General features: G+C 37.0%; 1 protein-coding gene across 1 annotated transcript in view; it reads left to right on the forward strand.

The window, feature by feature from the left end:
- Positions 1–1,419: 1,419 nt before the first annotated feature.
- Positions 1,420–14,567, forward strand: part of LOC112046918 (hemicentin-2) — a 46,635-nt gene continuing 33,487 nt past the window's right edge. The window contains exons 1-4 of the mRNA XM_052888180.1: positions 1,420–1,423; positions 1,740–1,872; positions 5,120–5,328; positions 13,770–13,880. Coding sequence (XP_052744140.1) covers positions 1,420–1,423; positions 1,740–1,872; positions 5,120–5,328; positions 13,770–13,880 — 457 coding nt within the window. The remainder of the gene's footprint in view (positions 1,424–1,739; positions 1,873–5,119; positions 5,329–13,769; positions 13,881–14,567) is intronic.

Consider the following 14,567-nt stretch of genomic DNA (forward strand, 5'->3'; position numbering starts at 1 on the left):
GTGCATGAAACAGATACTAAGTGAAATCTCGTATCAGGAAATAAACAAACTCTTCCGAGATGCTACCGAGTCTATTCGACATTCGGAAATTAATGGTATTTCCTGCAGCATCGCCGATAGCCAGCGAAGCACGTTACGTCTAAACTGTTATTCGATTCTACAAATGATCTAGAATGTTCGCTTCTACCTAGTCTGTTTAGCATGTAAATAGAACTGCTTCCTTGTCCAGTAGTTTAACTTTTTGGTTTGGTCATCAGGTTCTGGATTTGACTCCTGGGTCAAGCATTGCATACAAGCACGATTCGAACTCAGGACTTTGTGATTTGACGTAATCCAGAAAAAATTAACACGCCGGCGGCACTGATTTTTCTGTACTTTCCTCTGGCGCAGCACGAGGTTTTTTGACCTCCTAACTCTTGAATACGCTAGACGTACGAGGTCAATCGATCTCGTACCGCGTAAGCTAATCATGACTAACGAGGTAGTTTAATCGTCACTACTATTATAAATTAAAGCCCAGTTCGAAAGGCATTTACTCCTGAGAAGAGCGGACAAGAAACTAAACAGTTACTTTTTCCTACTACCTAAAAATCCTACTTTACTAACAAATTGTTCAAATTATTACAATTTCTTTTACTATTACCACAGTGGTAAGTGTTACTAGCGGCTTTAAAAGTTATAATAAGTTTAAATATATTAAATTCGCTACTAAATCAACTGAGTTCGCTATTTTTAAAATGAACTTTAGGTACTGAACAAGTAATTGGCTTGACATAATGGATTCTCCCGATGAAAAAGCAACAACGATTTTCCATTAAGAAGATCGTCCAGTATATAAATTAAAATGATAGCAGTTTCACGGCGTTCCCGTGCTATATTTTCGTTTTATCCGTACCCGGGTAACAGGATAGCGGAGCACGGATAACCGGACAGTAAGGAGCGGATATCCGGAGCCACCGGACGCCTTACTTATCCGGATCGCTTGTTTTTCTGTTGCACCGAGCTCGGATGCTTAAATTTTCATGATGCGATTCAAAATGTCTCTTGTGATAACTTTAGCTTAAAGCTATTTGACTTACGGTGGTCTTGATTTTATAAATTTGTAGCATAGTTTTTATGAAAGTTAGACATAAATTTCATGATATCAGCTATTTCTTATACGAGAGGGCTTAGACCCACCACGTTGTTTTAATGTGGGTAGGCGGGATGAAAAACTTGAAATTAACAAAATGTATACATTAAATTTAAAAAAAAATGTGCACGGCAGATTTCTACCACGAGACCGTTCATAGCGGAACTAATGTAGAAAATATAAAGTCCTAATCTGCTGCTTCTGCGAGCTGGGAATTCAACCCGAGACCTCTGTGTTATTTACAACACTACTTAATAATGCCCAGGTTGTAAGAGAGTTGTTACACCATGCGTATAAAAAATAAAGATTCAATACACCTCTAGGGATGTCAATGACATAGGGATGGAAACTTTTTTTTTTTTTAACGTAGGGAAATCCTCATGGATGCGATCTTGCCTTCCCGTGGCGAGACTTCGGACTATATTCGGACTGTCGGACTTCAAACGACTAAAACCCCACGGTGTTCCGATTCGTCGCCTGATGACTGAGCCACGGGAAAATGTCGTAACTACCACTACAATATCGATGGAACCTACCTTATGTCTATACGTATATTTTCTCTCTCTGCAGTTCGTACAATATTAATTTATTTTTTTCTTTTGTGCAGTGCCGATGTCAGCAGTGGTGGCGGTGGCAGGCGAGCCGGCCTACCTGCCCTGCGACATCGCCACGCAAGATGAGGACGACGCAGTGCTCTTGGTTTTATGGTATAGAGAAGATTTAGGCACGCCTATTTACAGGTAAGTCCTTTTTATTTATTATAACTTTATTTATTACACACAAAACACATGGTCAAAATACTGGAGCTTCAAGGAAGTGTTCAAAAGCGATATGCCTATAAACCTAAAAAAGAAGGTAATGGACTCGTGTCTTATCCCGTGTTTAACATATGCTTGCCAAACCTGGAAATTCACAAATAACACAAAACAGAATAGTTGTATGTCAAAGAGGAATTGAACGCAGCATGATGAACATAAAAAGAATACAAAAAATAAAGCACTCAGATATAAGACGAAAACAAAAACAATTGATGCTCTTCAACAAGCAAAAAATTAAAGTGGAAATGGGCCGGGCATGTTGTTCGCCTGAAAGACAACAGATGGACAAAATCGGCTACAGCATGGCGGGGACCGCCAGGCAAGCGTCGTACGGGTAGACCCTACACACGCTGGGAAGATGACATCAAGAAGTTAGCTGGACCGCAATGGAAACAAATTGCCCAAGATAGAGAGAAATTGCAATTCTTGGAAGAGGCCTTCACCTGAGAGGGGTTCCTAACAGTATAAATATGATTATGAAACAAAAATTGTACATTGTAAATAATTTTCGTTTTTGTTAGTTTAATTTTTTTTTAGTTTAAGATACCTAATTGTAAAATTTATATAGGAAATAAAAGCCTTTTTTTAATTTTTTTTTTTTTTATTTATTATTTTATTTATTATTTATTACTAGCGGACGGCACACCCACACTTTTAGAGCAGAAAGTAGTGAGATAGTCCACTGGACTATCACGACTCTCATTACTAAATTTTTAATTAAGGTCAGGTTGGCAATCATTTAACCTTCAAGGCTTTTGACTCTTTAACAAATAGATAAGTGTTTTATTAAATAATGAATAAAATAAAATAGGTACAAACTCTGTAATAAAAAATAAAAAAGTCTTTGAAGATTTACCAAACAACTTGTCAGTAAATTAAATTTGTAGGTAGTTACGAAGTCGATTCTTCAAAAACATCCACTAAACAAGACATAGCGAAAGAACAAAAAACAAATTAAGTTTAAGAATATGTTAAATCAAGCGAAAACTCTTTATCTTCTCAAGTTTACAAACGATCTCTTCGTTCCAGACGAAGAACCTTTCGCGCCCTTGTCCTAATGCTTGGAGTTCACGTATATTGCGACTAGTTGCTCGCTCTGTCTGTGCTCGATTCAAAAAAAGTGTGTGTCAGCTCCGTCGCTCGAATGGAGTTTACTCTTTCAGATCGACTGTCTATATAGGAGTATTTTGCCCCACAGCATACCATTATGTACGTCTTAATAATACGCCTGAAAGGTGCGCAACCGAAGAGCAGCAGGCAGTGGCGTGGTGCGCCAGCACGCGTGTGCACGCTGTGGGCGGCAGCGCACGGTAAAAGGTGTGCAGAATAGGTTGCGCACAAAAAACGTAACGCTGTCATTCGTTCATCGAATTTTACTGCTCATATTTTTTCATACCGGATGCTTTATATGAAAAAATAAAATAAGGAGCTAAATCCTCAAAAATTTTACCCGTTAACATCAGCCCGGACAGCAAAACACTTCGCATTCCGCACGGGGCAACTCTCCGGATTAGACTGCCCCAGCGCAGGATAGCGAATAATTGCACTCTGCGCGGGGCACTTTCCTCCAAGAAAACCTATTTTCACCTTACGATGGAGGAACGTAACGTAAAAAAAAACAAAAAAAATAAAAAATAAAAAAGGGAGAAAGTTCCTCCGCGACGTACCCGGGCAAAAAGCCCATACCTCCAACCAACTTCATGGGGAGGAGATGTCCCATCAGAATCAGATTCAAAAATTCTTCGTTTGTACTTTTTATTATTAGTAGTCCAATTTTGACAGAGAGCTTTTGGTCCTTACCAATCGCGATGCCATCAGTGTTTCTCCATTATTAGCAGTTGGTTTTATTGCGGGAACACTTGGTTATTGTGTTTTGTATTGCCTTTACTAGGTCCGCCCATCGAGTAAGAAACCTCCTGTTTCTAATAGGACGTCTGTCAGGTTCGTTGGTATAGGTACTATCATCATCTTCATAATTAGTAACCCGGCTCACTGCTGAGCTTGAATCTCCTCTCAGAACGAGAGGGGTTAGGCCAATAGTCCATCACGCTGGCCCAATGCGGATTGGTAGACTTAATCCACACAGAGAATTAAGAAAATTATCTGGTATACAGGTTTCCTCACGATGTCCTTCACCGTTTGAGACACGTGATATTTAATTTCTTAAAATGCACACAACTGAAAAAGTTGGAGGTGCATGCCCCGGACCGGATTCGAACCGGAATCGAAGGCAGAGGTCATATCTCTCACTGGGCTATCACGGCTACTATAGAATACTATATAATACTATAGGTACTATAGGATGTGATAAACTTAATATTAATATTTATCAGTGAGATTAATGTTTGATCTTATTTTCTGTACCACGTCTGTGGTATGAACTTAGCTTAACGTTGTTAAAGTCTCCCAGTATGTTATTCCAAACAACATCTTTTTGCCGCACGCGACATTTTCTTGTGATTTAATTTGTCACAAGTTCTTAGAGTATTGTGTTTCGGGGAGACGTGAGATGGCATTTATCTTGTTCCATCTAATTACACATCAAATTATGAGAAGGCTTTTAAAATGTTTCGCTAACATTTATTTTGTGTATGTTGTTTTTTACTTGTAATATATTCCTAGTATTTATACTAAGATTTGTTTCGTTTCATCTTTTGTATCATATGACCCAAAACCACATATTATTCTAAGTACTGGACCAACGATGCAGTCACTGGATTTAAAAGGAAATTTTTCAGGTTGTAATAGATAAAATATGATTATTTATTATTAAGTGTATTTTTCAGTTTAATGTTTGTGTAGATATTAGTTTAGATTATAAGGGTGTGTTGGCTGTGTTCGTGGCGTTACCCAATCTGTGGTTCCGGCTGAAAATCAGCGCTACGTGTCCTAATTCAAATGGTCTCGTAGCATTATGCTAAGCCGGAGCCATTTTCTGATTATGCCACACATCGCAGGGTATTGTCCTGGCTGATCTGGTGTACTGGATATATTGTGATGTGTGGCATAATTTCGAAATAAACGCATTTTTCTTACTTTCTTTCCATAAAACATCCCTTTTTTTTCGGTACCCCTAAATACTGTTGTTTGTAAAATTTCATAATAATCAGTAAATATAAAGCGGTATAACTTGACAAACGTCTATAATATTATGTTCTTCTGTTAACAGCGTGGATGCAAGAGAAAAAGACTTTGGAGTAGCAGAGCGGTGGTCGGACGAAAGCGTGTTCGCGTCAAGAGCATACTTTCTACCCGACAAGAGACCAGCGGAGCTCGGCGTAGATAGAGTCAGGGCCACAGATCAGGGAATATACAGATGCAGAGTGGACTTCAAGCAAGCTCAGACAAGAAACTCTAGAGTCAATTTAACAGTGATTGGTGAGTATTCATTATTTATTAAGTTACAGGTAATCTTTGATTTATATGCACTTACTTTTTCCCTACTCCTACCCTACTCCTGGCCTAACCTACCTTTACTCTAATTCTAAACTATTCTATCTGTCAAGTTAGATCAAACTGCATACGGGGTACAAATTTGATTGAAATTGATTAAAATAAGAGTCCATCGAGGACAAACAGTGTGACACGTAATTTATTATATATATTAAGATAGACGATTTCATTTCCTATGTTGGATTATGTTATCCATGAACATAGAGTGCTTCTATTGAAAAAGAATTGAATTGGCGGTGAAGTGAAATTTTTGCTATGTTACATGCAATGCAATACAAAAAACAAGCCAAATATACTAGAAAACAAATCTCACTAAAACAGGCACAGAAAATTTCACCAGTAAGAGGAAATTCACGAATAAATTTTGATACAGCTATATTCCCTGTATGCTTTGTAGGTACTTAATATTCTTCATAGCCTACAATAGTAGTATTAGTACAAAAACATTGTCATTCATATAAATGTATAACATCAGCAATTTATACATTTATTTTAATGTTACTTTGATGTAATAGATTGAGTAACTAAGCCCTAAATCCGTGTCAACTTTTAATGTAATATTATTTAAAAAAACCATGGAAAGGTACCGATCTTCCTTAAAAAGAAATAGACTTTACAATCTTAAACATACCTACTGAAGCAGCAGAAAAAGCTGAAACCGGTAAGTGGCTCAAGTATGCCTCTCTGACAGAGAGTTACATATTTGTACCTTTTGCCGTGGAAACCCTTGGGCCATGGAGTCGCAGTGCCAAAAAATTTTTCCGAACCATTTCACCGCGGCTTGTTGCCTCGACTGGTGACAGAAGGGCTGGCTCATTTTTTGCGCAAAGGATCAGCCTGGCTGTCCAGCGCGGAAATGCAGCCAGTATTCTTGCCACCATTCCACGTAGGCATGATTTGTATAGTTATTAGGATAAGTTAACTTAAGTTCCTTATTGTATTCTTTCTCAATAAAAAAAAAAAGTAACTATACAACATACCTACTTCACAAAATAACGCAAAAATGTGGTAAATTTTTGAATTATGTCGCGCAGAGAGCCAACATAAGCTCACCGGAATATGAACATCGTGATTTAAGCAAATCGCTAGGAATGCGAAGATAACAATTTTTTTTATAAAAAGCCCCAATCCGGATCCAATTTATTTTAAAAATGTATGAATCCAAATTGAAGTAAAATACACACGAGGCGGCAACATGTAGGAGAAAATCAATAGCTATCGTAATTTGAGTTGAAATCGCGTTCGCGTGTCCCTCTGCTAACGTAACAGGGTTGAAAATAGAATTGTGTTGTACCTATTTGTAAAATTATTTTATTGTGATGCTGAGGCGGACGTAAAAATGGAAATGATTGTGGTAAATCCGCTTTACGAAAAAGTGCCGGCCATTCAGACCCCGGAGGCTATTGACAGGTTAAACTCTGACATTAATCCAGTGTTGTAGCGTGTAATGCGATAATAATTATGCTGCGACGGTCGTTTCTACGGCTTCCGCACTCATGTCGCGGTCTGGAGGTTTAAAAATATGAAAAACTGAGATGTTGATTATTTTTTATTGGCTTACTCTTGACTACAATCATGTTTGATTAATAACAATTATGCGGCAGAATTACGAGTATTATATCCCAGCTCAGAAGTTTGAAATCACGCTTTTTTAGGAGAAGCCTATCCATTTTTGATAACACGTTCGCTGCGGAAATGAGGTTTTTTGACCTCATACTAGAACTTTATGTGGTCCGACACGAGGTCCATCGACCTCTTGAATACGCTAGGCTTACGAGGTCAATTGACCTCGTACCGCAGCGAATGTGTTAATGGTATACAAATCATACTTGGTACGAAATACAAAGGTCGCAAGGCCATTTCACGCCTTATGCACGTTTCGTACTGACCTAATGGTGTGTCACCATATAAGGATTCTTATACAAATTACTGAGAAACCAGATAGACGCACCAAATCTGCTAAGCAAAATTAACTTTAGGGCACCTAGTAGATACCCTCGCAAAGCCATTACTTTACTCGTACCATAACGCACTAGAACTGTTTTTTGCTCCTATTCTACTATGCCTAGGCTATGTAAATTTTATAACGCATTTAGTCGGTCTATAGATATCCACATAGACTCACCAAGGACATATCGCAAGTTAGTTTTACTAAACTAATTTTTCTTATTAAAAATTTTAGTTTATACTAATTTTATTTTATTCTTTGTATTATATAATACTCAAATAGTAGTTGTAAAATGTTTCTTTTTTTTATTATCTGTAAAATGTATTTTGTTTTTTTATGTAATCTTTAATTTATTCTAATATTACGGTAATAAGCATGCCGTGTCTACTTTAATTTGATTGTACAGAGCCTTGTATTTGTATTTTTTTAGATTGTAATTATGTGAATAATGTAACAATTACTAGTGGACCAAATAGATAAATAAATAAATAAAAAGGATATATATTCGATGTAAAAAGTAGAAGGTAGAACAAATTGTAAACTTTCTATAGTCTAGTTCATCCTTCTTCTTTTGTTCCCTCCTACCTAACTTTGCAATTTTACTCATTTCAACAATTCGTGCCCCAAGATAGATTATTATTCATAGACCCTTAGCTGTAACCCTACTTGCGCAGCGATTTAGCTAATTTAATGATGCATTAGATCAATGCTGCACCGAGCTGGTATTTGGCAGAGTCATCCCTAAATTGGGAGGAAGTAATGCTTGATCGAATCTGTTAAAATCGCTTAAGACCTTTGTTAACCGACTTCCAAAAAGGAGGAGGTTCTACGTTCGGCTGTATGTATGTTATTTTTTTTTTCCTAAAGTGAAAGATTATTTTCAAACAGCGTACATAGGTTGTTTGTCAAAGTCAAAATTCATTTATTTAAAAGTTAACTGAAACTCAAAAAAGAAGAAAGCTATATATCTAGAGTGCCTAGCAATAAAAGAATCTATAAAATATTGGCAACACTGGCTTATGGGAAAAGTATTTATTGTATATTCAGATCATAAACCATTATAAAACCATTTATTTAAAAAAGGTTTAGTTTACAAGTTCTTTCGAAACGTCAGGTTTTAATACTAAACTTAAAGTAATGGTGATAATAATCATTGGAAAACTTAAAATTAAAGTTACGAGGGTTCCAAACGCGCCTTGGTCTGAGAAGAGCGCACAACAAACTCACAAACAAACTTTGAAATATTTTATCTCAATTACTTTATAGAAACAAAATATCCGCAAATAGGTACCTACTATAAAAAAAAAACAAAGAAGACACTCAAGTTAATTTTAACGAAAATTGAGCTGAAATTTTCAAGGTATTTCATTTTAGAATTCTATAAAAAGAAACAATATTTTATTGCTAGAGGAAACATGTTAAATTGTTTTTCGCTACGTAAAAAAAAGTACTTCGGCAACCTCACTTTCAACGAAATCCGGTCCACTTTCATCGAGAAACAGCGAAGGCATTTCAACTTTCCGATGTAACATTTTCAATGGCACTCTTGAACCTTTTTTAAAAGGAACTCGTTTTAAATAACAGGAGCCAAGTGGAATATCAAATCTTATCGTATTCGTACACATACACATGGATCCCAAAAAGGCACTTTAAGATACCCGCACGTGTATTATAAAGAAGTGCACTCAGCTCTGGCGAATAAGATTATATTGAGCTTTCTGCTATGGTTGCTTTTAAAGCTACATACACATTGATGCATAGACTTGAATTGCTTGATATTCTGGACTGGTAAGCTGCCGAATGCAACCACGCATCAGTGTTTTTTTTTTATTTTATTCTTTACAAGTTAGCCCTTGATTACAATCTCACCTGATGGTAAGTGATGATGCAGTCTAAGATGGAAGCGGGCTAACTTGTTAGGAGGAGGATGAAAATCCACACCCCTTTCGGTTTCTACACGGCATCGTGCCGGAACGCTAAATCGCTTGGCGGTACATCTTTGCCGGTAGGGTGGTAACTAGCCACGGCCGAAGCCTCCAGCCGGGGATCGAACCCAGGACCTCCGTCTTGTAAATCCACCGCGCATACCACTGCGCCACGGAGGCCGTCAATGTGGGTGAAATTGTATAACCACCAATTTTCCAACACCAAGCTTTTACTAAGAGGTAAAAGAAAACAAGATTCGAACCCAGGAGCTCTTGATTAAATGAAAACAAGATTCAAACCAGAACCCAGAACCTTATGATCCGAAGTTATAAGATTAGGCGTTTCAATAAATCATAATCAAAAATACATTAAAATATTATCTTTTAATAATAATAGTAGATTATGAAACGGTTGCATAATGACGGTCATCAAAGCACGAGTTGCATTTTATAAAACGAACGAAGTGAGTTTTATAATAGAGACACGAGTGCTTTAATGCCAAGTTATGCACGTTTCATACTCTACTTTATCTAATCTCATGGAATACGAATCTAACAAAATTAAATACTACTACATTTTCCGCGACTTAGAAGGTATAGGATTGGTTATATTTGTAGCACTTTCCAATATATCCAGTCCGTTTATCCGGGAGAGTTTGTTCCACATCAAAACTCGCGTCCGTGATTTTGCTAAAATACAAAGCTAAAATGCACTTAAAATATAAATTTGTAATTAAAACAATAATGTTATTCGAGTGGCACCAAAATTATATTACGAAATACAATATTTTTTTAAATGTAGGTATACTAACAGGCAAAGATTGACACCCGTACAGCCATGTTTTCATACTCGTATTTGCATCACAATTTAAATACTGTTCAAATTGATAATTAATTATTTTTTATTGAATATTTTATTAAAATGTACCAATTTGACATTTTAAAATATAAAATATAAACAAAACATTGTAAAAATTAAGAACCCAGAGCTGCACAAAAGATCAAGAACCCAGAGCTCTAACTGTGCTGTAATAGTAAAAAAGTTATATTATAACACAGTTTCCATACAAAGAGCAGTTTTATAATGCAATTTTTTTAATTTATTACAGTATGCATGTGAATAATCTATGCCATTATAATATATTTTTTAATTTCATAATTGGAATATTAAGACACGAGATTAGATAATGCATAATACCTCTTACTTACAAAACCGTAAAAAATATTTAGATATATAGTCTTTCTAAACATTTTAAATAAAAATAAGCCTTAGCCAAATTTAGGATACCTTACCTTGCATGGTGCTCTAAATGTATTTTATTTGTATAATAAAACATCTTGAAAATAATTTTCAAGAACTGATAATTCTTGAAAAATCACGCCAAAGTAAAACTTGAAACCAATATGAATGTATATTAAAATCCAATAACTAAGACAAGTATATACCTACAACAACATACATAAAACTGTCTGAACTAATACAAAGAAAAGGCGTTCAAAATGAAGCAAGAACAAAATGAATTCGTGGACATGTTTTTATCTCAGTACAGTTTATCTTTCTTCACATCGTTGGTAGTATGCCAAGCGGCTTCTTAGACTTGCTACCTAACAGGCGACACTTTTAGCTACAATATTCTACAGAGCCACCCTTGGCAAGCTATTTAAAACATTAAAAAAAACCTAAATTTACTGCGAGTGCTTTTAGCTGCGCCTTAAGCTGAGCTCAGTCGCGCCGTTTGCTCTGCCTTATCAAATATTTATGTTAATGTTAACTTTTTTAAGAAAGTATTTACGAGTATGGTCTTTCTGGCGATTGAATTCGTCATTTGAATTTGAATTTGCGAATTTATTCATCATCGTTTGACCTACCTACAACAGAGTCAGGCCTTATGTTATAATTTTTTTTTGTTTTCAAGTTACACTTGATCTCCCCTGATGGTGAGTGATGATGAAATCAAAGATGGAAGCGAGCTAACTTGTTAGGAGAAGTATGAAAATTTACCTTTTGGTGTCTACACGACATCATACCGGAACGCTAAATCGCTTGGCAGTACGTCTTTGTCGGTAGGGTGGTAACTAGACACGGCTGAAGCCTCCCACCAGCCAGACCTGGTATAGTATTTAGGAGAGGATTTGATTTTGTTAGAGAGATAGAATGGATTTTCATAAACAACCCAGACTTTTGTTTTGTCTCACGCTAATACGACCGCGCAACCCAATAGTAATTTGTTTTCTTTCTGCATACACGGCCGTGGATTAAATTACTACTACTAGCAAATATTTTGATCTTATTAAGTAGTGAGCATGGGTGTTTTCCAGTGTCTGAATGTGTTTATACTTATATTTTAGGTATTTGTATTTATATGTATGTAGTATAGGTATGCAATAGTTTCAGAATGTTGGATTTTCTTGTTTTTTTAATAGATTGGCTATTAGTGTCATAGTGTCATGATAAAAAATTGGATGTTCTAAATGAAACGGAAATAAAACTGATAATAAAGCCATTTTTTAATAAAGAAAATTTTTTCAGTCCATAATAAAACCTCCTGCCTTCGTGCAGGGTGCTTTGGGAGACATGAAACAAGTTTTAGACTCTCAATCAACCAAGTTATCATCATTATCAGCCGATAGACGTCCACTGCAGGACATATGCCTCTTGCATGGACCTCCAAGCACAACAATCTCGAGCCGCCACCATACAGCGGCTCCCAGCAATCCGTTTGATATCCTCAGTCAACCTTGTGGGGGGTCGAACAATACTGCGCTTTCGGTGCGGGGTCGCCATTCAATCACCTTGTGACCCAACATTCATCGGCTCTTCGAACTATGTGGCCTATTGCCACTTGAGCTTCGCGACTCGCTGAACTATGTTAGTGACTTTGACTCGTCTGCTGAGTAATTGACCAAGTATAAAACATATCTTTACACCATTTTGCATTTAATTTTAATCAGGAATTTTCCACTAAGTTGCAACATAAAGAAAAAACAAAGCATCTGCCAGCTTAGTATAAAACTTACATGGATAACCAAGTAAAAAGTTTCCCAATAGTAATTTACGTGATGTCTTTTAAAAGCCTTGAGTGAAATACTTTGTTACTTTAATGGAAGCTACGCCCAAGGGAACCCTACGGCGAGATAACGTACGATAAAAAGTTAAAAAAACGAGTGTATCTTTATTATTGAATAGCCTTTGCTTCGTAGTTTATGCACACTTACTTCACTGATGTTAACATTTCATTATTTAAATTAAGAATATTTTAAATGCTTTTAAAACTACTAGTCAGGGATCGATTGAGGTTTTCATAGTTGGTCCAGGTCTGGCTGGTGGGAGCCTTCGGCGAGATCAAAGACGTACCGCCAAGGGGTGTGGATTTTGATCCTCCTCCTAAAAAGTTAGTCCGCTTCTATCTTAGACTGCATCATCACTTACCATCAGGTGAGATTGTAATCAAGGGCTAGCTTGTAAAGTATATTAAAAAAACAATAGATCATTATAAAATTCAGCTCGTTTAACTAGGGATACAGCTTTCGTCCGTCAAATTGGGGTCTTAATACACTCCATCTTAGCCCAATTTATAATTCAAGTCTTTAGGTATGTAAGGTACCGCGCCAGGGGGTTTCTACCTAATTTTCTAAAACTTTATCCATACAATACAATATTCATCATATCTTCAGAGGGCCTAGGCAGTTTCATACTGTTACTATCGCGTTAACGTAAACGTGAATTTCTAAGGAATTGAAACAGCGCCATCTAGTAGCACTACCGCACAACTGTTTCAATTCCATATAAATTCGCGTTTAGTTAACGCGATAGTTACAGTATGAAAATATTGAAAAATCCCACTAGGCACACAGATCTACCCAACAAAATTAAACGTTACTATAGAATAAGTATACGATTAGTATCATATACTTATTCTATGCGGTACGGTATACTACAGCCCCCCTAGCCATGTCGCATGTTGATTCTCTTTCTACGATCGCTAACGCAACAAAAGGTCATACGGAAAACCAAAAAAACACTCCAACAATTCATAACATTTGTAAGGACAACTTAATAAAAAAATCAAACTGCAACCAAAATAACACCTTACAATGGCAGAGAATGACCTTGAATAGAGTCACGAATTTGTGATCGTTATATGTAGTGTTAAAGGCGCCTTTGACAGTTATCTAACACTCACCTTTTCCACTCAAGTCACTCTCCCCGCCTATCCCAAGTAACCTATAAAGAATTACACAACTAGAAATGTGGACGGCTCGAACACCACGAGGATACTGAAGCCGACCGCACGATGAGCGCCATATATCGCAAGTCGTTCCCGCTAACCAATCGGTACCCCTCTCTAACTCCTCACTGTTTACAGATACAAGTCGCGCCACCTGACGTCATATCCGTCTCAGACTACTATCTCCTACTATAGATTATAAATTATGAATATATGATTTATGAGACAATTTTGATGTAATATAATGGAAATATTTGTCTACAGTGCCACCAACCAAAATGATCATCACAGACGACAAGGGGGATGTGAAGCAAGCAATCGTCGGGCCCTACGTTGAAGGGGACACTTTCACGTTGAAATGTGACGTATCTGGAGGTCAGTAAACTTATTTACTTTAATTACCTCAAATCTTCACAAAATACCGTTCGTTCTCCCTCGAGAAGAGGATTATGGAGCTTAGACCCACAACGATGCTCTAATCGGAGTTGGTGGGGTTAGAGTGATAATCTTAAATTAACGGCCACTATCAGTTGATGATAATGATAACGAGACGGTTTGACGTGCTCTAACTTCTCATTTCCGTCCTGCAGGTCTATTCACTAGATTTGGTCTATTAGCAACTTAATGTAATTGACATCAAATCGGTAACAATATTTTTCATGTTCGATAAAGCCCATTGTTAACGAAAAACCCCGCTGTCAGTCTCTCTCTCTCTATAGTCGTTCCTTCATTGCTGAAGATCGTGGTCCTGGTAAGATCCCAGCCTCCTGCGGGTCCACGCCTTCCACCGGCTTCTGTTGGTGGCCATCGCTGCTATTGTGTAGAACTTCGTCCCTTTATCCTCCTTCAGCTGGTCAACCCATCGTGTTAGTGAGCGGCCCCTCGGTCTTTTCCGTCAGTGATGCCTGTTATTATTACTCTTTCAGTATTCAGTAGTACTATTCAGTAATGAGAATATTATGTCTGTGCCGTTATTGTGTATGTAGAGTAGACTCTACCACATCAAAAGATATTAAACAAAGTAACTTCAAGTATTGTTAAACAACTTCACTTTGGTGCTGA

This window comes from Bicyclus anynana, chromosome 21, assembly GCF_947172395.1.
Source record: "Bicyclus anynana chromosome 21, ilBicAnyn1.1, whole genome shotgun sequence".
NCBI classification, from domain to species: Eukaryota; Metazoa; Arthropoda; class Insecta; order Lepidoptera; family Nymphalidae; genus Bicyclus; species Bicyclus anynana.